Source organism: Penicillium pulvis (assembly GCF_028828015.1).
Source record: "Penicillium pulvis strain IBT 33274 chromosome Unknown contig_1_segment0_segment0, whole genome shotgun sequence".
NCBI classification, from domain to species: Eukaryota; Fungi; Ascomycota; class Eurotiomycetes; order Eurotiales; family Aspergillaceae; genus Penicillium; species Penicillium pulvis.
Window position 1 is genome coordinate 126,692 of NW_026643074.1, and position 27,975 is coordinate 154,666.

A 27,975-nucleotide genomic window follows, 5' to 3' on the forward strand; every position below is an offset into this window, starting at 1 on the left:
ATTCCAATGTGGATGCATGTTGATCGGAAAGGCTGAAACGTGATCTATTGTTAGGTATGGCATTGTAGATGTGATGTTGTCTAAAAGGTCCCTGGGGCCTGTAGATCAGAAAATGGCGGGGCTTGAATGTAATGAGTTGCAAGTTAGAGCATTTCAACATTGTGGTTTCTCTCTATAGTACATTGTTTTAGAAATAGTATACATAGCCCAGCACTGACGGGTTTGGTTAGCAATCAGCCCGGCCAAAGTACCGTGGAAATGCCACAACATCTCGGACGCTAGACACTCCGGATAAGTAGCCCAGGAACCGATCAAAGCCAAGGCCAAACCCTCCATGTGGTACTGAGCCCCATCTTCGAAGGTCGGCATACCATTGAAGATGACTGAGGTCCTCAGTCGGAGAGAGGTGAGGGTAAAGTGGCTCCGTGGGCACATCCTCGGGTTCAAAAGCTCGGGGCTTGATTAGGCCATGTTCGCGCATGTTCTTGATAAGGTCGGGCAGGCGGTGCTCACGAAGAGAGCCACCGGCGACCTCGGCGACCTCTGGGAACAGCAAATCGAAACACGCCACAGTTTCGCTCGAGGTGCTACTCTGCTCCGCATTGCCATCACCAACATGCGAAGGAGCCATATAGAATGGCTTGACAGCCTTGGGATAGTCTGTGACAAAGACCGGAGTGCCTTGGAACAAAACCTCCACAATATACTTTTCATGTTCGAGCTGTAGGCCTCCATCCCAGGTTGGAGGGTATTCGAACGAGGCACCGTCTTCAGCCACTGCTCGCTGGAGCATTTCTATGGCTTTGGCATATGTAACACGGTGCCATGTAGGGCCGTCCATCAAAGTGGACCATCTTTGACGTAGACTCGCCTCTGCTTCTGGATCGGGCTTTTTCCCATCCGGAGATCGGTTGAAGGATAAAACATCTTGACCTGCAGTGGTATCGTACAGCCTGCGTGTCAAATCACGAAGCAGGAATTCCACCTGGCCGGTGAGCGCATCCAAATCCGACATGAAGTTGGCTTCCGCCTCTAGCATATAAAACTCACTCAAATGACGCGGCGTATCACTCTTTTCTGCCCGGAACACAGGGGTCAGTGTCCAGACGTTCCCAAGTTCTGCGGCATAGGCTTCGAGATGTAGTTGAGACGACACTGTGAGATATTTGGGTGACCGAAAGAAGTGATCAGTCTCGGTATCGGCGGTGGCACCACGGGGAAGCAAGGTAAATGTTTCGCCTGCCCCTTCGCAGTCAGAGGATGTTATTATCGGGGGTTGCACTTGCGCAAAGCCTCCATTGGGGTAGGAATGGAAGACGTTGCCCAGCTGGAATAGACATTCGGAACGGAACCGGGCAAACACCGAGTTTAGAGGCGTTCGCAAGCGCAGATGAGGAATCTGGCGCAAGAAATCGGGACTTTGGTATTTCGGTTGGATGGGATATGTCTGCGATTGAGATTGGAACTATCAGTCTGTGGATTCTTCCTGGAGCTGCGCAAAGAAAGCTGCCAACCTCTGGATCCATTTCGCCGGCAATTTCCACGCTAGTCACTTCCAGCTCATGGGTCTGCGTTTTGCCTGGTGGGGAAGCCTTCCATATTCCGGTCATTGTAACTGCAGAGCCTGTAGATAGACTAGAGAGCATCGCGAATTAAATTTGACTGAACACAACCTTGGTCATAGGCAAGAAAGCTTACTCGGCTGCTAGTTCTGGCTTCATCAGTGCCTGTACTAACTCAACGGTAGAGCCATCCGAGACGCCGGCAAAAGCGATCTTCTTCTGTTTGCGAAGAGAACGAATAAACCCATTCACCTTGATCTCCTGGTCTTCCAAGCTGCAGGGCGCACCTTTCCCCGATTGGAGAATTTGAGCACATCGCAGTACTCGAGATTTAGCCGTCGGATTCTGATTGAGTCTGGCGACAGACGTGGCGAAGGCTCGTCGCCATTGCATGGCTGTATTGAGGCGCGTTGCGGTTGGTGGTCGGAGGTTGCGCGCGGAATGGAAAAACTGGGGAGCTGCCGCCTCCGATCGGCTCCCATCCATACATATGGACTGCTTTCTGATAATGTTGAATCCAAAGCGAATTTGATCTCATTTTGAATAAAGACAGTCTTTAGTTGAGAAGCCTTATACCTAGTACTACGTATTCTGCTTTATTTAATGTGCAGTGTAAATCAACATTGGCTCGTGAACTCAGTTGCCCAGGTGTATCCACCTGGGCAGCATATATATTTGGTCGGACTGCCCAGATAGCAAGCCTTTTCTGTGATTGCAGGACAGATCCATTGGAATAATCGGGAACAGGACAGCCCAGGTGGAGAACTACCTATATAACTTTCAAGTAATAAATTGGATTGGACATTGAATCTTCATTGAAAAGCAATCTTAATTCAGTGAGATCGACTGAGTAACTTCAAATTGACGAACCACAAGCCTTGAAGGAGGGGAATTGGTTGAACATGAAAATAAAAAATAAATCCGGAAAATAAAGAATGATTGGAAGAATCGAAACCAGACCTAAGCCTTGGAAAAGCAACTCATAGATGAATATTACTCCTGACCCTGGTGTGCATAAGCTTTCCGCTCCTCTTCAATCATCTCAATGGCATCAAAGAGATTGCCGTTGGATGCGGCAGCATAGATGGCCATCCGAGCCCGACCACCATCCTCAACACTCCCATATCCCATGTCGATAAGAGAAGAGACACAGTCTTCAATCCACGCATCTTGCTTGTCATTGGCACTCGCCTCGAACGGAGTGAATTGGGGGACCTCTTCAACAGGGAAGCTCCCGGGAATACTGTGCTGGGAAGAGGGTCGGGACCGCTCGCGTTCCCTTCTGTCCAGTCGCGCCCACGTGTCTAAATCACTGACGGGACGGGCAGTTGTGCGAAGCGGTTGGCGCTCACTGGCCCGACGTCGCAGACCCGAGGTACCGGTAGCTTCATCAAGAACACGCGGTTTGGAAGTGCCCTGCCTCAGCGGGTTAATCGTTGTAGTGCTTGCACGACGAAGACCAGGACCGGCGTGTCCACGATTGCCTCGACCATGAGCATGGGAAACGGTATGAGACCGGTGAGGAAGATCTTCTGTGAATGCAGGAACGGTATCATGATTATTGGCAGTTGGGTTCATGGGAGCAGGTCCAGGCGCCAGGCGCTGGCGCTGGGTTGCCAAATGTTGAGCTTCCAATTGGGAAACAGGTGGGAACCGACTAATCTCTACCTCCGGATTCAAGTTGAAAGAATTGTTGTGTTCATCCTGAGAATTGGCCTGCTGCCGAGGTTCCTTCAGTATGGATGGTTGCTGAGCTCGTGGAGCAGAGGCAGGCTCGTCAGTAGAGAAATCGATCAGTGGAGACGACACTGCTGCCTCTACCGACGAGGTGGCAGTCTTATCTGCATTTTGAGACTGAAGTGCAACAGTCTCCTTGGTGGACTGATTCGACACCTGGAAAGTGACAGATTTTCGGCGCTTAATTGGTACACTCTGCTCCTGCTCTACCTCAGAGGAGACAGGGATGTTTGAACCTGATCTAAGTTGAGAGGATTGCTGACTGGGAGTATTATCCACACCTTGAATGGGCAAAGCGTCACTGAATTCCAGGTTGATCGCGTGGCCATCAATGTGCGTACCCTGCAAGGCATCCATGGCGGCCATGGCAGGGTGAATCGAAGGGAAATGAAGATATCCGAAGCCTGCATGTTTGCCTGATACGGCATCCAATGGAAGGTCAACTGTGATAAGGAACCCCTTAGAGGCAAAGACATCTTGGATAGTTCTTTCAGTCACGTTGAACCCAACATTGCCAATGAACAAGGTCCTATTCCCAGACTCTCCTGTTTGAGTTCCCATCGAACTCAAAGGAAGATCTACTGAGGGTACTGGTAGAGGCCCAGGTCGGTGATTTGGGGGGATGCCGTTCATCCTCGGCGCCCAAGGAAAAGTTGCACCTAGGTCAGAGTGCCGGGTTTTGGGGGGAGGGGGAGGGGGAGAATGAGCGTGGTGGCCACCAGAGCGAGGTTGCGAAAATTGGTAAGGCACGAACGTAGAACAATAGGGTGGGGGATAATAGGTCGGAGTATATTCCCCAGTTCGTGGTAGAGAGTATGAAGGGTGTGATACAGAAGGAGGACCGTAATGGTGAGAAGAAGTTGAAGGTGAAGGTTGAGGGTAGATAGGCAGAGATGCATCAGCAGTTCCTGCATCGGAAGCCGTAGCATGACTGCTGGATGCAAGTTCTGCCATTGATGCGAGATCATATCCCATAGTCGGTTTCTCATCGGATTTAGCATCCGCGGGATGCGGCTCAGTGATCTGAGGATTAGTCGACGTGGAAGGCATATTGCTTGCACCATTGGCGGCAGAAGTAGAGGGAGTATTCGATCCATCAGATGGGTCATTCATCCCCCGCGGTGCGACTCGTCCGAATTCATGCTCAAAGGCTGCAAATAAAGTTCGACCAACTTCGTTGAACTCAGAAGCCATCATTCGAAAGCCCTCAGCGGCGTTTTCAGCCACAGGCCGCCCTGCATGAATGGCTTCTTCTGCCCATTGTCTGCCATTATCCGCCCACTGTCTTCCGTTATCCGGTATGTTATTGAATGCAGCTCTCACGTGGACTTCAAGTGTAGTGAGCAGAGCTTGCAGTGATGCGCCGATGTTTTCCGGCAGATGCCGCTGGGCATCACGAACTTGACGCTGCAAATCTGGCAGTCTTGTTCTTAGTTCAGATTGAACCAAATTGGCTCCATTAGCCAAGTGGTGCAGGATTTGTGCCGCAAGAGCCTCGGCAACCTGAGGCATTCTTTGGGCGCTGCTATTTGTTAAGGACTCATGGGCAGGCGATGGTTCGATTTGAGGTACTCTCTCCGCAGGCTCATCTGATGAGCCAAGAATACTGGCCAGTTCAGCCTCAAATGCTGCGAGTAAAGGTCGAGAGTCATCACCGGGGGCAGTAGTGGCGCTGAGGTGATCCAAAGTGGGTTCCTCGCGAGCAGAAGTATTCGCTGTAGGCTCAGCCATCACCGGTGCATCATTCTTCGTTTCAGAGAGCTGAGGATCCGGGGACGATTGATTCTCAAATCGCTTCCATAGCTCAGTCACCGAGTTTGACCGACGGATATCAAATATGTGCATCGGCTCTGCTTCATCTTGGGAGACCTGAATAGGCGCATGTCGAGACCTAATCTCCAGGGGCTCATCTAGACGCTGGGCAAGTTCGAGAGAAGACCCAACCTATAGAAGCAGAATTAGCGACATGATTCAAAGGAAACTTTTGGTGTGGAGCCTACAGTAATCTGATCGCCATCATCGTCATCCAGGTAAGTTAGCCTCGCGCGGGGATGATTTGAGGCGAGGTCATCATAATCAGAAGCCGAGATCTGAACTTCTCGAATAGCAGAGGGCCCAACTGGATTGGAAGATGGGGACCCTTGCTGATCTTTGATCTGGAAGGGCTTCATCATCATGAAAAGGTGTGATCTAGCTCACGCGAGAGTGGGGAAGTAACACGGGAAGGATAGCCACGGGATATCACTTGGGGCAAGATGCTTCGTTCATGGAAACCCGCAATTTTAGAGGGGGATTTGGATAGATGTCATGGAATAAATTGATTGCTGCTGCCTATGACAGCTAGATTAATCCTTTGAGGGGGGGCAAATGTTGATGCAAGGATGGGATTCAGGATGATTTCACTCTTGTACATCAGCAGGCAACAGCGGATAAGATAACTAAAAGCTTTCCCCACCTGACCTGCGCTGACTCAGCGCTTGATTTCCGATTCTGTTAGAATCCAACTGGGACTTGTTCTGTTCTTTGGCGAGGTTTTCCTCCTAGGTTTGACTAATGTTGGCCCGACTTAGTTGCCCCCAATTCTGTCCCAAAGAATCCTGGCTGGCACGGTGATGTCAATGGCCGGTCCACTGAACACGCTCCTTGAACCCTAGCTACCGCGCGACATTCGTTAGAACACCTTTCCGCGAACCCTCCCATCAATGTCGACAAGTACTCCCGCTTCGCGACTACAAAGTCCGGGCGACCGCAATCTCAAAAATGTCGTGCTAGGAGACCTCCTATTCAAGCCATGGTACCAGTCCATCTACCCCGAAGACTTGGTCGCGAAAGATGCCGATCGCCTCTATGTTTGTCGCTGGTGCTTTCGATATTCCTGTGACAGCGAAACTTTCGCAGCCCATGCACAAGTCTGTGAGCATCGCACAACACCACCTGGCACAAAAGTATATGACCACGGGGGATATGCGGTTTGGGAGGTAGATGGGGAGCAACATAAGCTCTTTGGACAGAACCTGTCACTATTCGCAAAGCTATTCCTCGACCACAAAACTGTATTTTTCGATGTCGCGACATTTCTCTACTATATCTTGACATTCACCGACCCCGAAAATGCAGAGAACTACCATGTACTCGGTTTCTACTCCCAAGAAAAGCTCTCCTGGGACGCAAACAATCTTGCCTGCATTTGCGTCTTTCCACCATATCAACACAGACAGCTGGGGAAGCTTTTGATGGGAGTGAGCTATAAGCTGAGCGGCTGGGACTCACCCGGTGGATATATCGGTGGTCCCGAAAAACCACTGAGTGATTTGGGCCAAAAGAGCTACAATCGTTTCTGGGCTGAGCGAATCGCAAGATATATACTGCGCGACAAGCAAGGAGAAGATGCTGCCCAGATAACCTCCCACAAACCAAGCTCTCCTTCAAAACGCAAGAAACCTCAGCGCGAAACTCTAACCGTGGAAGAGATCGGTCTCGCCACTGGAATGTTGACAGAAGATGTTATTACTGCTGTCAAGAGTATGGGGGTTGCTCAACCCGAGAAGAAGCGCAAAATGAGTCGGCTTATGGGAGAGAATGAAGCTGAACAGGGCCCTAAGATGTTGATTCGTAAGTCGGATGTCTGGAGTTGGGCCAAGACCCACCATCTTTCACTGGAAGATCCTGTGAGGGAAGAAGGCTTCGTCAGGAGATTGCAATCTCGACATACACCAGGGGACGACGAGAGCAGCGTGGATGACTGACTTGACCTATGGACGCAGTCTTGTACCAATATTTGACTTAATACTGTTTTATGATAATGATAATTACTCCAATGAGGAACAACGATACTACTATGTATTATACGTGGAATAACCGTAGCTCGGATTTTATTCATACCTAGTCTTCCAAAGCTTGGGAAGCTCTACCTGTACAAATAATTATGAGGCTGATATCTTGCAATTCTTGTGTGCATTCTTTTTTTTATTTTTGCTAGTAGACTGTACTTTTCAAGCATTAAGCCCTAGCTCCATCGAAATCTTTACATGAGTTGCCGGGCATTGTCAATCAATGGTACATTACTCCTCCTGAGGGCCAGGTCCACTGGGCTTGCTCATTTGTCGGGCCTTCAACAACTCGTCACAGAGAAGGAGGTTGGCAGCAATGCCAGTGCTGGAGGCGACACAGTTTCGCAGAACTCGGTAAGAGTCAAAGACACCCTGCTGCACAGGGTCCATCGGCTCACCAGTGTTCAAGTCTAGGCCAACAATGTTACCATCATCACACTCTCCCTGCAGAGCGGCCAGAGAATCCTGGATATCATGACCAGAGTTGGCAGCCAGAGTCTTGGGAATGATCAGGAGAGCATCGGCGAAGGCATCAACACCATACTTGGCCTTGCCCTTAACTGTCTTCCGGAAGGCATCGGACTTGAGGTGAGTGGCGCAGGCAACCTGGAAGGCACCAGCACCGGGGATAACACAACCGTCAACAATGGTGTTGTAGACAGAGCGCAGGCCGTCACGAACAGCATCCTTGACCTGAGCGATGGTGTGTGGGTTGGGACCCTTGATGAGAATGGTCACGGACTTAGGGTCCTTGACCTCCTCAACAAAAGTGTACTTCTCCTCGCCGAGCTGGTGCTCGTAGACTAGACCGGCCCAGCCGAGGACATCGGGAGTCATGTCCTCCACGCTGTTCTGGGCAATACCACCGCAAACCAGCTGCAGACGCTCCATGTTTCTCCGCTTGGCTCGGCGAAGAGCCATAATGCCGTTCTTGACAAGGATGTCCAAGCTAAGAGGGTCGATACCCTTCTGATTGATCACAACGAATCCCTTCTTCGGGTCATTGCCGCAGACCTGCTTCTTGAGATCCACAATCTTCTGCAGCTTCGCATCGACGAACTTGCGTTCGCTCTCCACCAACTTGTCCCGCTGCTCGGCAGTAGAGTAGTAGAAGCCTGAGTTGATCTCAGACTTCTCGTACTCCAGGCTGACGTTCAAGGTTAAAATGAAGGCGTTCTCCACCCGCTTAGGCATGTCGGGGTGGCGGGCACCGTGATCCAAAGCCAGACCACGGATGAGCTGGGTGTCCGAGGATGTGCGGTGTTGCATAGTCATGATCTCAACCATGTGCAAATCGGGCTTCTCTGGGGCGCGGTGGATGGCAAGCACGGCATCGACAATGTCAGGGGTCAACTTCTCGGCGAGGGCGTTGTTCAGCTTGGTGGAAAGAGAGGTGCGAGCGACGGAGAGGAGGAGCTCTCGGTCAATGGTGCGCTCGAGCTTGAATTCGTCGAGGTACTGAGATCATTAGGTCAGACTCAAACATCATAGCCGATCATGCATATTGGACGATAAAATACCTTCAAAGCCTCTGTCTTCGCAATCTCATAACCATCGGTGATCACTCGGGGGTGCAGACCCTCCGAAATGAAACGGTCTGCCTGCTTCAGGAGCTCTCCTACGGAGAGCACGACCGATGTTGTTCCATCACCAGTGATATCATCTTGTGCGGTTGCTGCACGGGCAATCATAACCTTCCATCCTTATCAGTGAGGGACGGATGTTCGTTCGGGGGAGTATTGCCTTACAGCTGTGGGGTTTTGAATTTGCTGCTGGATATTAGTATCTCTGTTCTGCAGCACGCTGACCATTAGGGGTGCAACTAACCATTTCACGAAGCAAAACATTTCCATCCTTTGTCAACTTGATCTATTATCGTATCACCGCATTAGATATCTCCATCTGTAGTAATGAAGAGGATAAAAGAGAGATTGCATACTCCGCCAGAACCGTCCACCAGCCTAGAAGTTGTGTCAGCTACATCGAGGCTTTTACCCGCATGGAAACTGTAACTTACATCTTCAGAGTTCCTGAGGGACCAAGATTGGACTTGAGGACATCTTGAAGACCCTCTCCAGCACCGATGTTGACCTTCAGGGCCTCTCCTCTCCGCTAGATGAAATGTTAGTGCGGGCCACGGAGGGGTCAAATATGTGAGAATTGCATACCCGGGACTCCGCCTTTGGGTTCAGTAGCTGAGTTGCAGACATCTCTGCTGTAATAAATGAATGAACAAGAGCTCAGCTCAAACAACAAAGCAACAATATTGAGAATAGGAGGGGAGCTCGTTCAACCCGTGGACAGGAGTGGGCAGGCGTAGCGGGAAGGCGGTGAGGGTGGTGGTTTTTGCCCACAGTCACCGATTCGTCGCACTAGATTGGGTTAGCGGCGAAAAAAAGCTCTTGATTTTCGACTTCTCTTCCGCTCTCTAGAACGACCGCACCAACAACCCCATCGTGTTGAACCCTCACGTCGTTTGTGGGCCCCGGTTGTTGCAATTGATATTTTGGTCAACTAGCGCCTAATACGACCAGAATCTAAAAAAACGACATGGCCGACTACCTTCTCTTCGAGAGCCCTATCGGCTACTCGCTCTTCAAGGTCGCCCTCCAGGGCGATGCCGTGGGCAACCGCCTGAAGGAAGTTCAGGAGGGTGTTAATGATCTTGCCAAGTTCGGCAAGATGATTGACCTCGCCAGTTTCCTTCCCTTTGAGTACGTTCTGAGTCTGGGATTTTCGCCCGCAAATTTTATTCGTCGAGGAATCCCTCGCTAACCCACCGTAGAAACAACAAGCAGGCTCTTGGTGAGATCAACGATGTCTCTGAGGGTGTCGCCTCCGAGACTCTCATTTCTTTCCTGGAATTGAACCTTCCCAAGCCGAGCAAGAAGAAGAAGGTTGTGCTGGGTCTTTGCGACAAGGGTCTTGCTGGAAGCATCAAGTCTGCCTTTGATTTCGTCGACTGCGAAACCGGTGACACCAGTGAGGTTGTGCAGGATCTTCTCCGTGGCATTCGCCAGCACTTCAGCAAGCTGCTGAAGGAGCTCCGTGAGGGTGACATGGACACCGCCCAGCTCGGTCTGGGTCACGCCTACTCGCGTGCCAAGGTTAAGTTCTCCGTTCAGCGTGACGACAACCACATCATCCAGGCCATTGCTATTCTCGACCAGCTTGACAAGGCTATCAATACTTTTGCCATGCGTGCTCGCGAGTGGTACTCGTGGCACTTCCCCGAGCTGGTCAAAATTGTCTCTGACAACCAGCGCTACGCCGAGATTGCCCTTTTCGTCCAGGATAAGAAGAATCTCAACGATGAGAGCCTGCACGACATTGCTGCTCTTGTGGACGATGATAAGGACGTTGCCCAGAACATCATTGATGCCGCCAAGCACAGTATGGGTCAGGATATCTCCGAGTCCGACATGGAGAACTGCACTGCCTTCGCCGCCCGTGTTGTCAGCCTCGCTAAGTACCGCAAGTCTCTCTACCAGTACCTGGTGTCCAAGATGAGCGTCGTTGCCCCCAACCTTGCTGCCTTGATCGGAGAGGTTGTCGGTGCTCGCCTGATCTCCCACGCCGGTAGCTTGACCAACTTGTCCAAGTACCCTGCTTCTACTGTTCAGATTCTGGGTGCCGAGAAGGCCCTGTTCCGTGCCCTGAAGACCAAGGGTAACACCCCCAAGTATGGTCTCTTGTACCACTCTTCCTTCATCGGCCGTGCCGGTCCTAAGAACAAGGGCCGCATCTCGCGTTTCCTCGCCAACAAGTGCTCTATCGCTTCCCGTATCGACAACTTCTCTGATGAGCCTAACACCAAGTTCGGTGAGGCCTTGAAGCAGCAGGTTGAGGAGCGCCTCGAGTTCTACGCCACTGGCGCCGCCCCTACCAAGAACGAAGTTGCCATGGTATGTTCAAACCTACGCCCTACATTTGCAAATAGGCTTTTTGCTAACAATCTTGCCGCAGAAAAACGCCATGGATGCCGTTCTGGCTGGTATGGATGATGTGAATGGCAGCGATGATGAGATGGAGGACGTCTCCCCCAAGAAGGAGAAGAAGGACAAGAAGGAGAAGAAGGAAAAGAAGGAGAAGAGCGACAAGAGCGATAAGAAGAAGAAGCGCAAGTCCGAGGGTGGTGAGGGCGAGTCCGAGAAGAAGAAGAAGCGCAAGCACGACTCCGATGCTGAGCCTTCGAAGAAGAAGCAGAAGGCATAAAAGTGCTTTTTCTTTGGAACTGGGAGTCTTTGTCACGGCGTTGGGATTTCTTTCATAAGTTTTCATATCTGTTCAATCTTGTTCACGACTCGATGGGCTCGGGCATTTGTAAATTATTCGATTTAGGCCATCTTTGGCAATACGATTTGCTCTTTCCTGTGTGTCTGCGCTTCTCATTCCTTACATTTGCATGGCTGAGTATGATCAGATGTTCAACTCCTAGCTGATCCATAAGTATAAGTGTAGTGGTGAGGTTGTCGGCAATGCGGTGTAAGACGCTGGGGTTGATGACTGCATAGAGTAAGTAGTATGACAATATTTCGAATTCTTATGTACCCAAGGCTCCTATGGATTGGTAAGGCAATCGTTGTGAATGTGTATGGCCTGAAAAAGGGGTATTGGTAAGGGCTGACTCGGAAGAATATGCACTCGAACAATCCCTTGGAACCTTGGGGGTAATATTTCCTTTTGTACAACCGCGATTGGTCCCGCATCTGCAGAACACCTACACACCCGAGCGTCAAATGACCCCTCACTCAATCCTGATCTCCGCACTCTAGTATGTGAATCGCTGCATAATGGATTTACCCTTCTAGCCCTGGTTGTTGTATGGGGCGACTTCTCCCACTGTTATCCCATGATCAACGCGACCTCCCTTCGAGATCTCCCTTTATGTTCGTCTCCAGCCCCACGATGACGACAGATCTCCCGCAATACTTCTCGCCCAAGCGCAAACGAGAACCTTCCGAGTCCGACTATTACAGTCCATCAGCATCCCCGACATCAACAAGCTCCATCGTGAGCCTGCAAGAAACTAGGTTTCGGGAGGAGGAGGTCGGGCGCCACAGCCCTCGAGCCGCAGTGGCGGGTCGATTTGGGGAACTAGCGATTCGGGGTGAACGTCTCACAAATCTGAGGCGCCCAAATGGAGATACTTCACTCGAGTCCAGTTCACCACCAGAACAAGGGATAGGCGCCACGGACAAGCCCAAGACTATGCCCGGGGCCTGGCCAGCTGACAATGAGGCGAGTAAGGTGCCTGACTACGAGACGGCACCTGAGCTGTCCACTCCAAATACAAATAAAACCCCCACTGCCCCGGCTGTGTCTCCGTCCAAAAGGGAATTTTTACAGCTGCGCAAGCAGCTTCAACCCAGCTCTCCGTCAAAAAGCCGCAAGCAACGACTCTCGCCCCCTCCTGCCGAGGTTTCCAAGGAAGATCCGTTCACTTGGCATGATCATGAAATAACGGGACACGATCCGACGGATCCCGCAGACGACGGCTATGGGATCAACGGTGTAGGCTTCAGGCCTACTGCGGCGATTGCGTGGGCACGATCTCAAAAGCGGCAGAAACAAGTTGCCGAATGGAAGACCCGTGAAGCACGGGAGGCTCGTGAAAAGCGGAGACAACGACGACATGAGAGCGAAAGCCTGGACAGAGTCCATGGTATTCAACAAAGCTCCATCCCGAAACGGGTCAAGTTTGATGTCGAAGCCGAAATATTTAGCAGGGATCTTTCCCCACCATAGTGCATCTAAAGCATATATAGCGTCAGGCACATGCCTGCGCGTTCAAGGGTGCCTATTGTCTTTTGACTGATTTGGCCCGCACTGATTTTTGGGTGAATTGGGAAAGCTATGATACACAGAGATGATTTGATGACATGATGCCCACACCCCTCACATGGGATCAGAATATACATTTTTGGATATAATCGAACAAATACCGTGACTCCAGCTCATATATGAGCAACGCTACCAGAACTTGTAGTTGGAAGGGTTTGTCCAACTCTTCTTTTGCTTTTCCTCCTCTGTCCGCAGGGCCGCCGCCTCGATGGCCTTTTCCTTATCCCGTTGTTTCTTCTCTTTCAATTCCTTCATTAACTCGACTGCTTGCTTCATTCCGTGCATCTCTTCGATTCGTTGACGGCGGCAGAGCTCATAAGCTGCCAAAGAAGTGACCGCAAATACTCCGACGGCCCAGTTTCCGGCAGACCATAATGAGCGCATCCCTGGACATAAGAGATTAGCTATCGGCGCAGCTCCCAGATATAAAAGAAAAACCAAGGACGGAGGATTGAGACGCACCTCCAAATACACCACGAATACCACCAATTCCAAAGCCGGCGCCAATGCCAGTTAATAACGACTCCCGTGCACATGGTGCTTTGTAGAATGATGAGATTTGACTCATAGATACATCTCCGACCACTTCAGAGTAGGATACATCTTTGGGATCTTTGCCACGAGGCTTGTAAGAGGCATTGGCGAGCATGTTGACCGGCTCTTCGGGGTTGCCGAATGCATCCCATAACTTTCCGACTTGCGACTGAGGGAACTCGTGTTTGGGTTTGGTGGGATCGGTATTGGGGATGCTCGCGGGGAGGTGACTACCAGCCTCCTGGGCAGAGGTTGAATTTCGAGAATCGTCGGCCATGATATTGTAAATGGGTGAACCTTATGATAGTTGACTCCGTTTATCGCCATCCGCAGAAAGGCCAATCGATATCAATATCGCGGGACATGAATTATCCGCCATATGCTGTATTCAGATAGTTATTCCGGAAGATGCTGACTAAGATCTTTTTCACGCGTCAATGGAACGCGGACGCGTCGAGTGCATTACGATCAAACGGACTGGAGCAGCCCAAAACCTAGACCCTTCTACAGACATTGGCTGCAGGAGCTCTCACCTCACTCTCTGCATCGCACCGCGTCTGCTTAACCCAAATCCTCCAACTTGTCCTTAGCGATCCAGTTAATTCCATTCCATGTTCGTCTAACGCGACCCGCCGTGAGAAAAGGATTCTGAGCAGCCCGGCCGGGCCACCAATTTCGCCATGCCTTCGCGAAAACCCAGCAAGTATGGGAACAACAAATACCGATCCGGCGCAGCATCTTCAAATCCACGTCGATCTAAGACTGTCGAGTTCTCCTCCCTTCGTTCCACCGAAGCAACTTCCCTAGATGAGAAATTTGAGGCCATTCGACTGGCCAACAGCATCGATGAATCTCTCGGATTCGCCCGTTTCGAGGCCGGCGAAGCCAGAGCCGGCTGGCTTATCAACATGCGCAGCACCACAATAGAAGACGCAAACGTACCAGGTGGCCGCGCTGGTGTCGATTACTATTTCCTCCAAGACGACGGAGGCAGTTTCAAAGCAACCGTCGAGTATGATCCATACTTCCTCCTTGCGGTCAAAAAGGGTCATGAGATGGAAGTGGAGGAATGGTGCAGGCGCAATTTTGAAGGGTTGATCAAGAGCTTCAAGAGATTAGACAAGGAGGACTTAAATCTTCCAAATCACCTTCTCGGACACCGGAGGACGTTTATCAGGTTGAACTTTGCCAACGTTAGCAATTTGCTTGAGGTTCGCCGCACGCTTCTGCCTTTGGCGGAGAAGAACAAGAAAAATGCGACTGATATGGACGCATACGCTGAAATGACCAGGTTGGTTATGAACCGAAATTGTTGGAAACATCTCAAGGCTGCATGCTGATTAGGATTCTCAAGTGGAACCACCGGTTTCGACCTTTTTGATGACGAAATAATTAATGAACAACGACCTAATGGCAACATGCAAGCGAGTGATTTTATTGTTGATATCCGAGAGTACGATGTTCCATACCATGTCCGAGTATGCATAGACAAGGGTTTGTGCTTTCCCTTTGAGATTGAAGAAGGCTAGTGATACTAAACCTCAATAGATATTCGGATTGGAAAGTGGTACAACGTGGAGTCGAGACAAGGCGTGATATCTCTGAAATGCTTAGAAGACCGACTTACGCGCGCCGATCCCGTCGTTTTAGCCTTCGATATTGAGACAACAAAACTGCCTCTCAAATTCCCCGATGCTCTGATTGACCAGGTCATGATGATCTCGTACATGATCGATGGCCAAGGATTTCTTATCACGAACCGAGAGATTGTCTCTTCCGACATCAACGATTTCGAGTACACACCGAAGCCAGAGTACAGCGGACCCTTTGTGATTTTCAACGAGCCGAACGAACGAGCCGTTCTAGAGCGATTCTTTGAACACATTAAGCTTGCAAAACCAACTGTTATTGCCACCTACAACGGTGACTTTTTCGATTGGCCATTTGTTGAAACAAGAGCCAGTGTCCAGGGAATCGACATGTACACAGAAATCGGCTTCAGGAAGAACAGCGAAGACGTCTATCAAGCTGATTACTGTGTGCATATGGATTGCTTTGCATGGGTGAACCGTGATAGTTACCTTCCCCAGGGAAGTCGTGGTTTGAAAGCAGTGACCGTAGCAAAGCTTGGATATGATCCCGATGAGCTTGACCCCGAGTTGATGACTCCTTACGCAAGTGAACGGCCTCAAACACTAGCCGAGTACTCTGTTTCCGATGCCGTTGCGACATACTATCTGTACATGAAATATGTACATCCTTTCATCTTCTCCTTATGTACTGTTATTCCGCTCAACCCAGACGACACCTTGCGAAAAGGAACGGGAACCTTGTGCGAGATGCTTCTCATGGTGCAGGCGTATCAAGGTGATATCGTTCTTCCCAACAAACACAAGAATGCTGCGGAGGCATTTTATGATGGTCACCTCTTGGACTCCGAAACCTATGTGGGTGGTCACGTTGAAAGCATTGAAGCTGGTGTTTTCCGAAGTGACATTCCTGTCACGTTCACTGTTGACCCAACTGCTATCGAAGAACTCATCCGCGATCTTGACCATGCTCTAAAGTTCAGTATCGAGGTCGAGGAAAAGAAGTCTATGGACGATGTCACAAATTACGATGAAGTCAAAGCCCAGATTTTAGAACGCTTGGTCGATCTGAAGAACAACCCAAGCCGCAATGAGGTGCCTTTCATCTATCACTTGGATGTTGCTTCTATGTATCCCAACATCATGATCACCAATCGATTGCAACCTGATTCTATGATTGAAGAGTCAAACTGTGCCGCGTGCGATTTCAATCGGCCCGGCAAGACTTGCGATAGGAGAATGCCGTGGGCTTGGCGTGGTGAATTCTTGCCTGCTAAGCGGGATGAATACAACATGATTCGACGGGCCACTGCAAATGAGCGTTTCCCCGGGCGGTATAAAAATTCTCCCACAAGGGCATTCAGTGAACTCAGCATCGAGGAACAGGCTGATGTGATCAGAAAGCGATTACAAGATTACAGCAAGAAGATCTACCACAAGATTCATGACAGTAAGACCATGGTCCGAGAGGCAATCATCTGTCAAAGAGAAAATCCATTTTATGTCGATACTGTCCGAAGCTTCCGTGACCGTCGTTATGATTTTAAGGGAAAGCAAAAGGTCTGGAAAAACAAAACAGAGTCCTTGCAGTCATCGGGTGCGTCCGCTGCTGAGATTGATGAGGCTAAGAAGATGATTGTCCTGTTTGATTCGCTTCAACTTGCACACAAAGTCATTCTGAACAGTTTCTATGGTTATGTTATGCGAAAGGGATCTCGCTGGTATTCCTTGGAGATGGCCGGTGTGACCTGTCTCACGGGTGCCCACATCATTCAAATGGCGCGGGAGCTTGTTGAACGTATTGGACGACCTCTAGAACTGGATACCGATGGTATTTGGTGTATGCTTCCGGGAACATTCCCTGAAAACTTCTCTTTCACTCTCAAGAACGGGAAGAAGCTAGGAATTTCGTATCCTTGTGTCATGCTCAATCATCTTGTCCACGGAAAGTATACCAACCATCAATACCAATCACTTACCGACCCATCAACCTTCAAATATGAGACCTACAGCGAGAACTCTATTTTCTTCGAAGTTGATGGTCCTTACAGAGCCATGATTTTGCCAACATCGAAGGAAGAGGACAAAAACTTGAAGAAGCGATACGCTGTGTTCAATCACGATGGCTCCTTGGCCGAGCTTAAGGGTTTCGAAGTTAAGCGGAGAGGAGAGTTGAAGTTGATCAAGATCTTTCAGACGCAAATCTTCAAATTCTTCTTGGAAGGCACAAACCTTGCTGAGACATATGCTGCTGTCGCACGAGTTGCTGATCGGTGGTTGGATGTTCTTTATGAGCACGGTGCCACATTAGCCGACGAGGAACTCATCGATCTTATTTCAGAAAACCGCAGCATGTCAAAGACGCTAGAGGAATATGGAAACCAAAAGTCCTCACCTATCACCACAGCAAAGCGCCTGGCAGAGTTCCTGGGTGAGCAAATGGTCAAAGATAAGGGCTTGAACTGTAAGTACATTATCTCATCGAGGCCAAGAAACACTCCTGTCACCGAAAGAGCTGTTCCCGTGGCCATCTTCTCTGCCGAGGAGAACGTCAAGCGATACTTCTTGCGAAAATGGCTCAAAGAAGATCCTGGTGATATGGACCCCCGCAACGTTATCGATTGGGACTACTATCTCGAGCGCTTGGGATCGGTTGTGCAGAAGCTCATCACTATTCCGGCTGCTCTGCAGAAAATTCGGAACCCTGTGCCTCGGATTGCTCATCCCGACTGGTTACAGCGACGTATCAATCAGAAAGATGACAAGTTCAAGCAGAAGAAGATGACTGATCTGTTCACGAAATCGGAGAAAGCGCCCCTTTCATCGATTTCAGCCAATATCCTGGAACATCGTGTTCAGCATGTCGGTGACTTGGACGAAGCACTAAGTAATTCAACCCAGAAGGTCCACTCGCCTGAGGCCAAGGTGTCTCAGAAAAGAAAGCATCCGGAGGGGCTTCCCAAAACATCACTGGATCCCTTCGCGAGCCTTCCTACCACCATGCCATCAATTACGGACGATTACCAGGGCTTCCTCCGCTACCAAAAGCAGAAATGGAAAATCCAGAAGCAGGCCCGGATACGTCGGCGCCAATTGTTTGGTGACCGATCGAACGTCGCCTCTGATTCCCTAGGTGGCTTCTTCCGCAATCAAGCACAAATGCTCTACATCAGCACCTGGCAGGTCTTGCAGCTGTGTGAAACAGGCCGCCCAGGAATTGTGCGGGCTTTTGTACTGATCGATCAAAAGGTTCATGCACTCAATGTCAAGGTTCCACGACAGTTCTTTGTGAACCTGAAGCGAGATTCTTTGCCTGACATTGAAGTACCCGACTGTGAGGTCGAGAAGGTTAACCATACATTGCCCAATGGTCACCCTTCGGTTCACCTCTTCAAGGTGTCTTTGTCAGAAGACACGTTCCTGGAAGAGGCAGATAAGATGGATGCCCTGTTCCAACATTCCAGTATCGAAGGTGTATATGAGCGAAATATTTCGCCGAGCATCCGAGCGGTTCTTAAACTCGGCAGTCACTGTACTTTCGACGAAGAGCAGCGTGGTGTTCTGGGCGAGGGTCTAGAGAAGGGCTTCGACCTTGCGACATTGCTCCATACTACCTCAGACCAGCCTTACCTCATGGATTCACCCTTGGCGTACCATTATCTTTACCATGTTACTTCTGGAGAGAGACAGGTCTTTGCTCTGTTCTCAACAGCGAAGAATGAGGCGCATATTGTCATTCTTAACCGGACAAGGGATGTTCAAGGCCTGCCGAACGTCGACAAGATTTATTCCGAACTGCTTTCTCGAAAACTACAAGATGGATCCACTGATGAGTCGCAAAATGCCTTCCAGTATCAGGACAAGATCCACTTCAAAACCACCCAGGTGATGACCCGAAGAAAAGCCCATTTGGAAGTGGGTGATTTGGTAAGAAAGCTTCGAAATGACGAGAGTCAACCGACCGTTCTGGTCATCCAGTCCCAGCAGAAGGACCGGCTGTGCCACGATATTCCTATCTTGAAAGAATACCCAACTCTATCTGTGAAGCCTGAAGTTTCAGATATGGATCTGCCTCCCCTTGGCTGGCAATCATTCATCGCTAGGCGTCTTGTCACCCATTATTTGTACCTCTCTGCTTGGATTCAGCACCTGACTCTGCTGGCTCGATACGGAGATGTTCCCCTCTGCAATATGGAGACCGACGACCCTCGGTACCTCATTGATATCTCGTACGCCAGACGACTTCAACAGAACAATGTTGTTCTGTGGTGGTCAACGGCCCCACGGCCAGATCATGCCGGGTATGAAAAAGACGACGTAACAGGTCGACTGGAGGTTGTCAACATGCCGTCTGTGAATGTGCCAAATGCCTATGGGACAGTGTGCATTGAACTGGACGTTCGCAACCTCGCCATCAACACAATTCTCACATCCTCAATTGTTAGCGAGATGGATGGGAATGATACTCTATTGGCTTCCGGGAATGGAGAGGATACTGGCGTGCTGTACTCCGAAAAAGCTTTTGCATCGGCCGGTGCGCATGTTCTCCGAGACATGGTCAAACACTGGTGGACCGAGGCCTGTGCTGGGAATAGCATGGCTGACATCATGGTCCAGCACTTGATCCGATGGGTTGAAAGTCCAGTCTCCTGTCTCTATGATCGATCCCTGCACAACTATGTTCGAATGCTCTCACGCAAGTCATTCCAGAGGCTAATGGCCGAGTTCCGACGAGTTGGCTCCAACGTTGTGTTTGCCAGCTCCACACGACTTTTGCTTCAGACCACCAAGACTGAAGTGGGCAATGCCTACGCATACAGTCAATACGTTTTGAAATCAATCCGTGCCAATCCTTCGTTCCATTTCATCGATCTTGAGATCAGGGAGTACTGGGATTATCTCTTGTGGTACGATGAGTACAATTACGGCGGCAAGGGCTGTCGTGAAGTCGTGGAGGCTGAAAATCAAGACCTCGAGACTGTCATGCATTGGCAACTCAATCGATTCCTGCCAGCGCCCATGCAAACTATCTTCCACGATTGGGTCGTTGAATACATCGAGCTGATGCATTCCTTTAAGCGCCCCGATCTTCAGGATGGCAATATGTCCTCTACACCTCGAATGACGCAAATCCCCATTGGACAACCCAGTGAGAAGGAGAGCGAAGAGATCACCGCCATCCTTGCGGAACGATTCTCCAAACCTCTGAAGAAGCAGATCTCAGGTCTGATTCGCCGCCAGCGGGACGAGATGCTACACCCCGAGTTAGCATCGGACTATGCCTTCCCGGTTCTCCCGGGTGTTTTGGTTGATCCAACCCATGATAAGCGCAATCCATCACTAGAGCTAGTGAAGCTGCTCATGCAGGTTCTGAGCCTGTCAAAGATCACCACTCTTGAGTCACGACTTTTACGCCGCGAACTGCTAGCTCTTTTTGAAGTACGCGAGTTCAGCAATGAAGGCCGATTCGAGAACCCCAGCACCAACCTGAAACTGACGGAATTAACCTGTAACGCCTGCTGTCTCATCCGTGACCTGGACCTGTGCCGAGACGAAGACGTGCTCCCCGACCCAGGTACCGACAACAAAACCCCCAAGCCATGGCGCTGCCCCTTCTGTCAGACGGAGTATGACCGGCTTGCCCAGGAGGAAATTCTTATTGGCCAAGTGCAGGGTCTTGTGGTGGAATGGCAAACCCAAGATCTCAAGTGCTCCAAATGCCAAAATCTCAAGATCAGCGAGTTCATGGAACACTGCTCCTGCAGTGGTACTTGGGCCCCAACAATTGATCTCAAGGAGACTCAAAAGAAATTAGAAGTGCTGCAAAGTGCTGCCAAGTTCCATAACCTTCAGCTGCTTGAGAATGTGGTCGACGGTGTGCTGTCCCGAGTTTAGGGGATGTGGATGTTTAATATTTATGTCTTTTTTTTTTGTTTTATTTTGATCATGTATTTCTTTGACGGGGATTCATGTTCTGGAGTCTGGGGTGTTTATCTGCATGGCATCGGTGTTGGACCAATGTAAATAGTGGAAGCCGTTGGCGATCACGTCGATCTTTCTCCGGCCCATTCACACCCTTTTTTATTCAAACTTCCTTTCCACCTCCCTTCTCGATTTTCCAGATCCTTTCCACTCTATCATCAAATCCCCGCTATATTGATTTTCCCCCGATTATTAACATTCAAGTCAATCTCCGACCGCAGCGGGGTAAATAATAAGGAAAAGCAGTGAGTATCTCGGTTGGCGGGGCTGAACCGCGCGCCTGCGGTCAACTCCCATAGTAGCACACTGCGCATGAGGCTGACTCGGATGATCACAGGACCGTTTTATCTTCGCCCTTTATATACCTTGAGCCCCTAGCCCAGGGTCTGAATTGATCCTACCCGCCGGCACCGTCCTCCACCGCATAAGACCTTTTCCTTCTTTCCAATGGCACAACCCCCGAAGCCTCAGGTTCAGCCATGTCGCTATAAGACCGGCAAGACACTCGGCGCTGGCTCATACTCTGTTGTTAAAGAATGCGTCCATATCGACACCGGTCGTTATTATGCTGCGAAAGTGATCAATAAGCGCCTGATGGCTGGGCGCGAGCACATGGTAGGTTAGACCATACCCACAGCGCTAGATCGCCATGAATGGACACTGGGCAGTTATGCTTACGATGTCGCGGGAACTTTAGGTCCGGAATGAGATCGCTGTACTGAAGAGAGTATCCATGGGCCACCAGAACATCCTCACGCTGGTAGACTACTTTGAAACCATGAACAACTGTGCGTTGCGACTTTCCACACCGTTGTTGGCATAAATGTGGCTGCCTGATTTGACATGGGACTATGTGCTAATCCTTCGTCCCATCTAGTGTACTTGGTCACTGATCTCGCCTTGGGTGGAGAGCTCTTCGACCGCATCTGCCGGAAAGGCAGCTATTACGAGACTGATGCCGCAAGCCTAATCCGGGCCGTCCTGTCGGCCGTGGCTTACTTGCATGACCATGGAATTGTACACCGAGATCTTAAGCCTGAGAATCTCCTGTTTCGTACCCCAGAAGATAATGCCGATCTCCTTCTTGCCGACTTTGGCTTGTCCAGAATTATGGATGAGGAGCAGTTTCATGTGTTGACAACCACATGTGGAACACCGGGATACATGGCACCAGAAATCTTCAAGAAGAGCGGACATGGCAAGCCAGTGTAAGTTGTGACCCTAACCAACGTGGTATCGTACCTTCCCTAACCGAGCTCTATAGCGATATTTGGGCCATCGGTGTCATCACCTACTTCCTCTTATGCGGTTACACACCCTTCGACCGAGACTCCAACTTAGAGGAAATGCAAGCCATCCTAGCAGCGGACTACGCTTTCACTCCACTTGAATACTGGCGCGGCGTTTCTCAAGAAGCCCGCAACTTCATCAACCGATGCCTGACCATCGACCCTAAAAAGCGCATGACAGCCCACGAAGCCCTGCAACACGTTTGGATCAACCCGCCATACGATGACGCGCGGACCGGCTCCGGCGAGGACTTGTTGCCGACTGTGAAGAAGAATTTCAATGCACGCCGCACGCTGCATCGGGCTATCGACACCGTGCGCGCGATTAACAAGCTGCGCGAGGGTGGTGGGTTCATGATGGATGGAGTGATGAGTATTGATCCGAAGCCTGAGCGTGTGAACGGAGCAGAGATTGTAGACGAGGGCCATGCTGCTCCTGCACAGCATGATGAAGGCAGTGCTATGCAGATTGATAGTCGGGGCAATGCGCGTGGCCAATCTGAGATACAGATTCGGGAGCAGGAACGTAGACTCAAGGAGACCATGGCTGGATTATGGACTCGAAACCATGGGAAATGAGCGGGAGCCTCGTAATTCACGAGCAGCAAGTTGGATGACGGTTATTGTGATTCATTGCGTTCCCGCTTGGATGCTTGGTTACATGTCTAGATGCTTGCTTTCGGGGCTACGGCCTTTGGTGCTATAACAGCGTTGACTTATTCGTACATACCTGATCTAAATGCAATGATTGATGAACAGAATCGATGCATCAGCCCATGGGTTTTCTTCGAATTTGCATATGTATTCAACCAAATCATGCAGAGCTATCATACGCCAAGCATATGAAATCCCATGTCATAAATTCTGCTCCCAGATCGCAAAAAGTCGTAATAGTTCATAAGCGACCATGTAGACAAGTTGCATCTAACGAGCAAGTCAACAAGAGCGAGGCACGATCAAGCCAAGCCCAACAGATCACGGCCATCATCTAAAGAAAGCACCCATTTCCTCCATTCCTGCCACTCCTCATACGACGCACTCGCCTTGAGACCCTGATAACGAACAGTCTTGAAATCAGACACCTGATCCCAGGGTTTCGAAGCGCCAGAATCACCACTCCCAACCCGCATTAATCGTCGAGCCATACCGCCAGCGCCGCCGTCCCAGCCAGCTTTGCGCATCAGACTCTCGACAGTCTCTTCTTTCGACCAGCCTTGTTCAACGGCAACGTCAGGCAGGTAGGTGGCACCATAGCGTCTGCCGCGGTGGATGAATGATATTCGGAGTCCGTGTGTGCCTAGGTTCCAGTCCATGGGGTTGGTGCAGGGCTCAAAGGAGCCCAGGAGTGTCAGTGAGCATGATAAAGCAGGAAGAAGGGATTTAGGTATTGGAGAGAAGCGAGTATCGTCGAAAGCCCTATTTTACCAAGCATGTGAGTTTCGTATTCTCGCCTTGATTCGAACCCTTGGGCCCACGTACGAATTTCTAGCATAGGACTTCAGCCCTGACTCGAGCTTTTGCGCTTCAAATGTGCCTATGCACCCACGCAAAGACTTGCTACCACTCCGTGAGATGGTATTCCACGTTACGAATAACGGGTATTTCTCATCAGACTTGGAGTCCGATCCCAGGCTCCCAGACTGGGCGCTTGGGGTCGTAGCGGCAGTAGAGCTAGACAAGAGCGAGTTGGAAGAGGTGTTGGAGGCGCTGGATGAAGTGGATGAGGATGTCTGACTCTGTAGGCGGCTGACGGCGGGCGGTTTCAGACCCTTGGACTGAATACTTGTCTGGGGCTCGTCATTTACGGAAAAAGGCGGACCTGATGCGTCGTCCTCTTCTTCCGTGTCCCAATCCGCTTGGGCTCGGGATCCAAGACTTGAGAGTTTCTTGGTTTGTTCATGCTGTTCCCAGAGGGCTTCTACGGCTGCGAGGTTGATTAGGTTGTGGTCCTCGAAGGAGGAGGATAGGCTTTCGAAGCAATAGTAACACTGGGCTGCGTTGGCCATCTCGGTATGCGGTGGATTTTTCCTTGCCGTTGATTTATCTTCTGCCTCTTGTATGAGGCGGGGTTCCTGGACTGTTGTACTGGCTCAGATCCTTGGAACGACGTGCCCAGTGTAAAGTGACCTCCGCAGGGGACCGACGAGGCGATAAGAGAGGGGCTTATCGGTGGAGCATAAGCCTAGAACAAAGTCGGGGGCGGGGCCAGGAGGGTCTGAGAACAGCAACAACACGACAAGGAAACGAAATCAAGGACACGGAACCACGAGATTTGGGTTGATGACAGATATTGATCCAAAGTTGGGAGTTCCGATAAGGTTCACACGTGAGTTATTACGTGACTCTAGAGGATAGCGAGGAAAGCTAATCTATAATTTCGATTACGAACCTTGGAACTAGAGTGCGTTTGCAACTTTATATAATATGTATCAACATTCCATTATCTATTCATTGATTCATTTTCATAACTCGATGCTTATTTGCGTGAATTTCTAATCTATGCCTTGACCAACAGGTTCTTACCCGTCATCTCGGCGGGTTGCTCGACGCCCATGGCGGCGAGCACGGTGGGCGCAACGTCACCCAGGACACCGCCCTCCTTGGAGAGGGTCCAGCCAGCCGGGGCATTGGCCATAACGAAGGGAACCTTGTTGAGGGTGTGGGAAGTCTTGGGAGTAAGCTTCTCGTTGAGCATCTCCTCGGCATTGCTGTAATTGGATGGTCAGCTTGGAGCAGAGTTGATTCATATATCATGGAGGCTTACCCGTGGTCAGCGGTAATGAAGAGTACGTAGTTGTTCTTCTTGCAGGCCTCGTAGATCTCACCAATGGCCTTGTCGGTAGCAGCAACACCCTGGATGGCAGCCTCGTACACACCAGTGTGGCCGACCATATCAGGGGGTGCGAAGTTGTTCATGACGAGATCAAAGTTGCCCTCACCAATGCGCTCAGACATCTTAGTAGCGACGGCGGCGGCGCTCATCTTGGGGTCAAGGTCATAGGTGGCCACTCGGGGCGAGGGGATCATGTCACGAACCTCACCGGGGAACTGCTTCTCAACACCACCGTTGAAGAAGAAAGTAACGTGCGCATACTTCTCGGTCTCAGCAATGTGGCACTGCGAGAGGTTCTTCTTTCCCAGCCATTCAGACAGAACATTGCCCATGTGCTGAGGAGGGAAGGCAACGGGGAATGTGTAGTCCGTCTTGTATTGGGTCATGGTGGTGAGGGAGATGTTCTTGGGGTAAGGGAAGTCGGGACGCGGGGAGCGGTCGTGGTCACCCAGCAGCTGGGTAATTTCACGGACACGATCCGACCGGTAATTGAAAAAAAAGACGGTGTCGTCATCTAGAGTACCAAGTTAGTGGATCGTATACTTGGGTACCTTTTCTCTTTGGGTGACAAACCTTGGATGCGGCGCTCCTTGCCGCCGACAATGATAGGCTTCAGGAACTCATCATTTTCCTTCTTCTCGTAGCGTTCCTTAATAGTCTGGAGAGGGTCCTCGCTGTCCTCACCCTCGCCGGTAACCAGACCTTTGAGGCCGATCTCGACACGCTCCCAGCGCTTGTCACGGTCCATGATATAGTAACGGCCAACGACGGTGGCGATCTCACCAACACCAAGCTCCTTAGTCTTGGTCAGGAGCTGCTCCATATAGATGACAGCACTCTTGGGGTCGGTATCGCGGCCATCACCGAAGAAGTGGATGTAGACCTTGGGGATCTGGAACTCCTTGGCGACCTGGAGTAGAGCAAACAGGTGAGTGATGTTGGAGTGGACACCACCGTCCGAAACCAGACCACACAGGTGCAAACGACCATTGCCCTCCTTGGCACGAGTGAAGGCATTGACAATGCTGTCCACCTTGTTCAACTCGCCCTTCTTCAGGGTCTGGTCAATGCGAACACTGTCCTGCCAGACAACACGGCCGGCACCAATGTTCAAGTGACCGACCTCACTGTTGCCCATGAGACCCTCAGGCAAACCAACTGCGAGCGAGGAAGCTTCGAGTTCGGTGAAACCCTGAGCAGTCTTGGAGTTGGCCTCGGCGAAGCCAGACATGAACGGAGTCTCGGCCGCGGCGATGGCATCACCCTGGGGAGGGGCATCGGGGTTGGACATACCCCAGCCATCAATGACAACTGCAAGGGCCGCGTTAGCCTGGTATAATTTTGGGGACCTGGGTGGCAGGGCTGATCATACTTAAAGCGACTTTCTGGTCAGCCATGGTGGGGGGTGGAGTTATATTATCCCGTGATAACCTATAGAACCTAGGTCAATCGCTGAGCCCAGATAACAGCCAGCTTGGCTTTGAATTTAAAAGACTGCTTACCTTTCCAAATGTTAAGAAAGGAGGAGAGAATCTGGGGGCAAACAAGGAAGACGAAAAGTGGTAGGCCGGTGAAGGAGGGGCATTTCCCGGTGACGCTTTTGGTTCTCCCGCGACGTCACCGTGCCGTTCCGACTCTTCCCTAAACACTTACCCCAGTCTCGGCTCAAGCTTTGACTGGTTTTCTTCGCGCCGTTTCATTCTTATCCGGCTTCCGATCTTGCCCTGGATTCAGCCCACAATGGCTTCTAGATCCCCGACAGCAGCTACTCCGCTGCCGAAGTCGTCCGTCGCGCCCGAGAGTCCCTCCAAAGACGCGACCGAACCTCCCCAAACCGTGCCTTTCCCATCACCACAGACCTTTGAGATTATTCCACCTCTTCATGGTATTTTGCTTCGCTTGTTATCTCAAAAGGGTCCCTCGGATGGGAGTGGTGGTGCCCCCGGAGAAGCTCCAGGCGGCCTAGGAGCTTCTGAAGCACATCAACAGGACCAACAAGCACCGTCCAGTGGCAACAATGGCACATCCCAAGCTGTTCAAGAAGTTCCAACCCTCGACCCAAATGCTCACCCGCCGCTTGATGTGAAAGATCTTCCTACACAAACCAGCTCCGTGAAGATTCGGATTCAAAAGGCACGGGCGGTAGTGGAGGGACTTCCAGACGTCCAGCGGTCTGTCGAAGACCAGCAGAGAGAGATTGTAGAGCTTGAGGACCGTGTGGCTCGTCTCCGATCTGTCATTACAGACTTTGGAAGCCGTGCAGCAAAGACATAGGGGTGATATCGTGGCTCCCAAGGTTTTCTTTATGAGTCATTGCATATGGAGAACGGGCAGCTACAGCTGGACATACAGCAGATTGAGCCCACTGTACATTGTTCTTCATTTTCCCTTATATTTGTCTCATTTTCTGGTGTTTATGGAAAGGAATACCCAATGTTTTCTTTGTTATTCGTTGTTCGTGGTCTTTTTTTGTTCTCAGCCTTTTTTTTTTTTTTTTTTAAACAGCAAAATTCGCATTAGCCCGACCATTGCGGGGAAAGCAAAATTTGGCGTAAGCACAGTTGAAAAACATAGCAGAAATCCCACCGGGGCACCATCATCCTAGCAATTGAGCTAGATAATTCAATTACTATACAGTCTTACAAGACTACGTACTTTTTTTCTCATAATAAAGTCTGCAGTGTCGAACCCTATTCGGCGAAACTCTCCGATATCGTCGTCGATTCCTGCCTGAGGCCGGTCGATCCCTCCCCTCTACCCCACCAGCTTTTTTTT

General features: G+C 50.5%; 12 protein-coding genes across 12 annotated transcripts; 6 read left to right on the plus strand and 6 right to left on the minus strand.

The window, feature by feature from the left end:
* Positions 1-226: 226 nt before the first annotated feature.
* N7503_003014 (asparagine--tRNA ligase SLM5) lies at positions 227-1,955 on the minus strand (the record flags this gene model as incomplete). Its single annotated transcript, XM_057062561.1, has 3 exons — positions 227-1,447; positions 1,515-1,635; positions 1,699-1,955. 3 exons carry the CDS (start codon positions 1,953-1,955, stop codon positions 227-229), a joined length of 1,599 nt encoding a protein of 532 aa, XP_056923476.1.
* A 600-nt stretch (positions 1,956-2,555) lies between these two features.
* On the minus strand, positions 2,556-5,473 carry N7503_003015 (RNA recognition motif domain-containing protein; the record flags this gene model as incomplete). The annotated part of the gene is made up of 2 exons (XM_057062562.1): positions 2,556-5,243; positions 5,300-5,473. The coding sequence occupies 2 exons, from the start codon at positions 5,471-5,473 to the stop codon at positions 2,556-2,558; spliced, it is 2,862 nt and encodes a 953-aa protein (XP_056923477.1).
* Positions 5,474-6,001: 528 nt separating this feature from the next.
* Positions 6,002-7,045, plus strand: N7503_003016 (putative histone acetyltransferase (MysT1); the record flags this gene model as incomplete). Its single annotated transcript, XM_057062563.1, has 1 exon — positions 6,002-7,045. The coding sequence occupies one exon, from the start codon at positions 6,002-6,004 to the stop codon at positions 7,043-7,045; it is 1,044 nt and encodes a 347-aa protein (XP_056923478.1).
* Positions 7,046-7,360: 315 nt separating this feature from the next.
* On the minus strand, positions 7,361-9,339 carry N7503_003017 (chaperonin-containing T-complex subunit CCT6; the record flags this gene model as incomplete). Its single annotated transcript, XM_057062564.1, has 7 exons — positions 7,361-8,587; positions 8,650-8,823; positions 8,878-8,898; positions 8,957-8,998; positions 9,069-9,090; positions 9,147-9,241; positions 9,298-9,339. 7 exons carry the CDS (start codon positions 9,337-9,339, stop codon positions 7,361-7,363), a joined length of 1,623 nt encoding a protein of 540 aa, XP_056923479.1.
* A 340-nt stretch (positions 9,340-9,679) lies between these two features.
* On the plus strand, positions 9,680-11,344 carry sik1 (snoRNP complex protein NOP56; the record flags this gene model as incomplete). Its single annotated transcript, XM_057062565.1, has 3 exons — positions 9,680-9,843; positions 9,915-11,034; positions 11,096-11,344. 3 exons carry the CDS (start codon positions 9,680-9,682, stop codon positions 11,342-11,344), a joined length of 1,533 nt encoding a protein of 510 aa, XP_056923480.1.
* A 693-nt stretch (positions 11,345-12,037) lies between these two features.
* Positions 12,038-12,877, plus strand: N7503_003019 (uncharacterized protein; the record flags this gene model as incomplete). The annotated part of the gene is made up of 1 exon (XM_057062566.1): positions 12,038-12,877. The coding sequence occupies one exon, from the start codon at positions 12,038-12,040 to the stop codon at positions 12,875-12,877; it is 840 nt and encodes a 279-aa protein (XP_056923481.1).
* Positions 12,878-13,102: 225 nt separating this feature from the next.
* On the minus strand, positions 13,103-13,784 carry N7503_003020 (COX20 family protein; the record flags this gene model as incomplete). Its single annotated transcript, XM_057062567.1, has 2 exons — positions 13,103-13,359; positions 13,436-13,784. The coding sequence occupies 2 exons, from the start codon at positions 13,782-13,784 to the stop codon at positions 13,103-13,105; spliced, it is 606 nt and encodes a 201-aa protein (XP_056923482.1).
* Positions 13,785-14,103: 319 nt separating this feature from the next.
* On the plus strand, positions 14,104-20,991 carry N7503_003021 (DNA polymerase epsilon catalytic subunit POL2; the record flags this gene model as incomplete). Its single annotated transcript, XM_057062568.1, has 3 exons — positions 14,104-14,798; positions 14,862-15,001; positions 15,056-20,991. The coding sequence occupies exons 1-3, from the start codon at positions 14,188-14,190 to the stop codon at positions 20,989-20,991; spliced, it is 6,687 nt and encodes a 2,228-aa protein (XP_056923483.1). The 5' UTR covers positions 14,104-14,187.
* Positions 20,992-21,525: 534 nt separating this feature from the next.
* On the plus strand, positions 21,526-22,946 carry N7503_003022 (serine/threonine-protein kinase; the record flags this gene model as incomplete). Its single annotated transcript, XM_057062569.1, has 4 exons — positions 21,526-21,693; positions 21,776-21,866; positions 21,956-22,286; positions 22,343-22,946. 4 exons carry the CDS (start codon positions 21,526-21,528, stop codon positions 22,944-22,946), a joined length of 1,194 nt encoding a protein of 397 aa, XP_056923484.1.
* A 377-nt stretch (positions 22,947-23,323) lies between these two features.
* Positions 23,324-24,373, minus strand: N7503_003023 (AMMECR1 domain-containing protein; the record flags this gene model as incomplete). Its single annotated transcript, XM_057062570.1, has 2 exons — positions 23,324-23,783; positions 23,847-24,373. 2 exons carry the CDS (start codon positions 24,371-24,373, stop codon positions 23,324-23,326), a joined length of 987 nt encoding a protein of 328 aa, XP_056923485.1.
* Positions 24,374-24,864: 491 nt separating this feature from the next.
* N7503_003024 (phosphoglycerate mutase, 2,3-bisphosphoglycerate-independent) lies at positions 24,865-26,597 on the minus strand (the record flags this gene model as incomplete). Its single annotated transcript, XM_057062571.1, has 4 exons — positions 24,865-25,075; positions 25,132-25,714; positions 25,774-26,511; positions 26,573-26,597. 4 exons carry the CDS (start codon positions 26,595-26,597, stop codon positions 24,865-24,867), a joined length of 1,557 nt encoding a protein of 518 aa, XP_056923486.1.
* A 343-nt stretch (positions 26,598-26,940) lies between these two features.
* Positions 26,941-27,474, plus strand: N7503_003025 (mediator of RNA polymerase II transcription subunit 9; the record flags this gene model as incomplete). Its single annotated transcript, XM_057062572.1, has 1 exon — positions 26,941-27,474. The coding sequence occupies one exon, from the start codon at positions 26,941-26,943 to the stop codon at positions 27,472-27,474; it is 534 nt and encodes a 177-aa protein (XP_056923487.1).
* Positions 27,475-27,975: the final 501 nt, after the last annotated feature.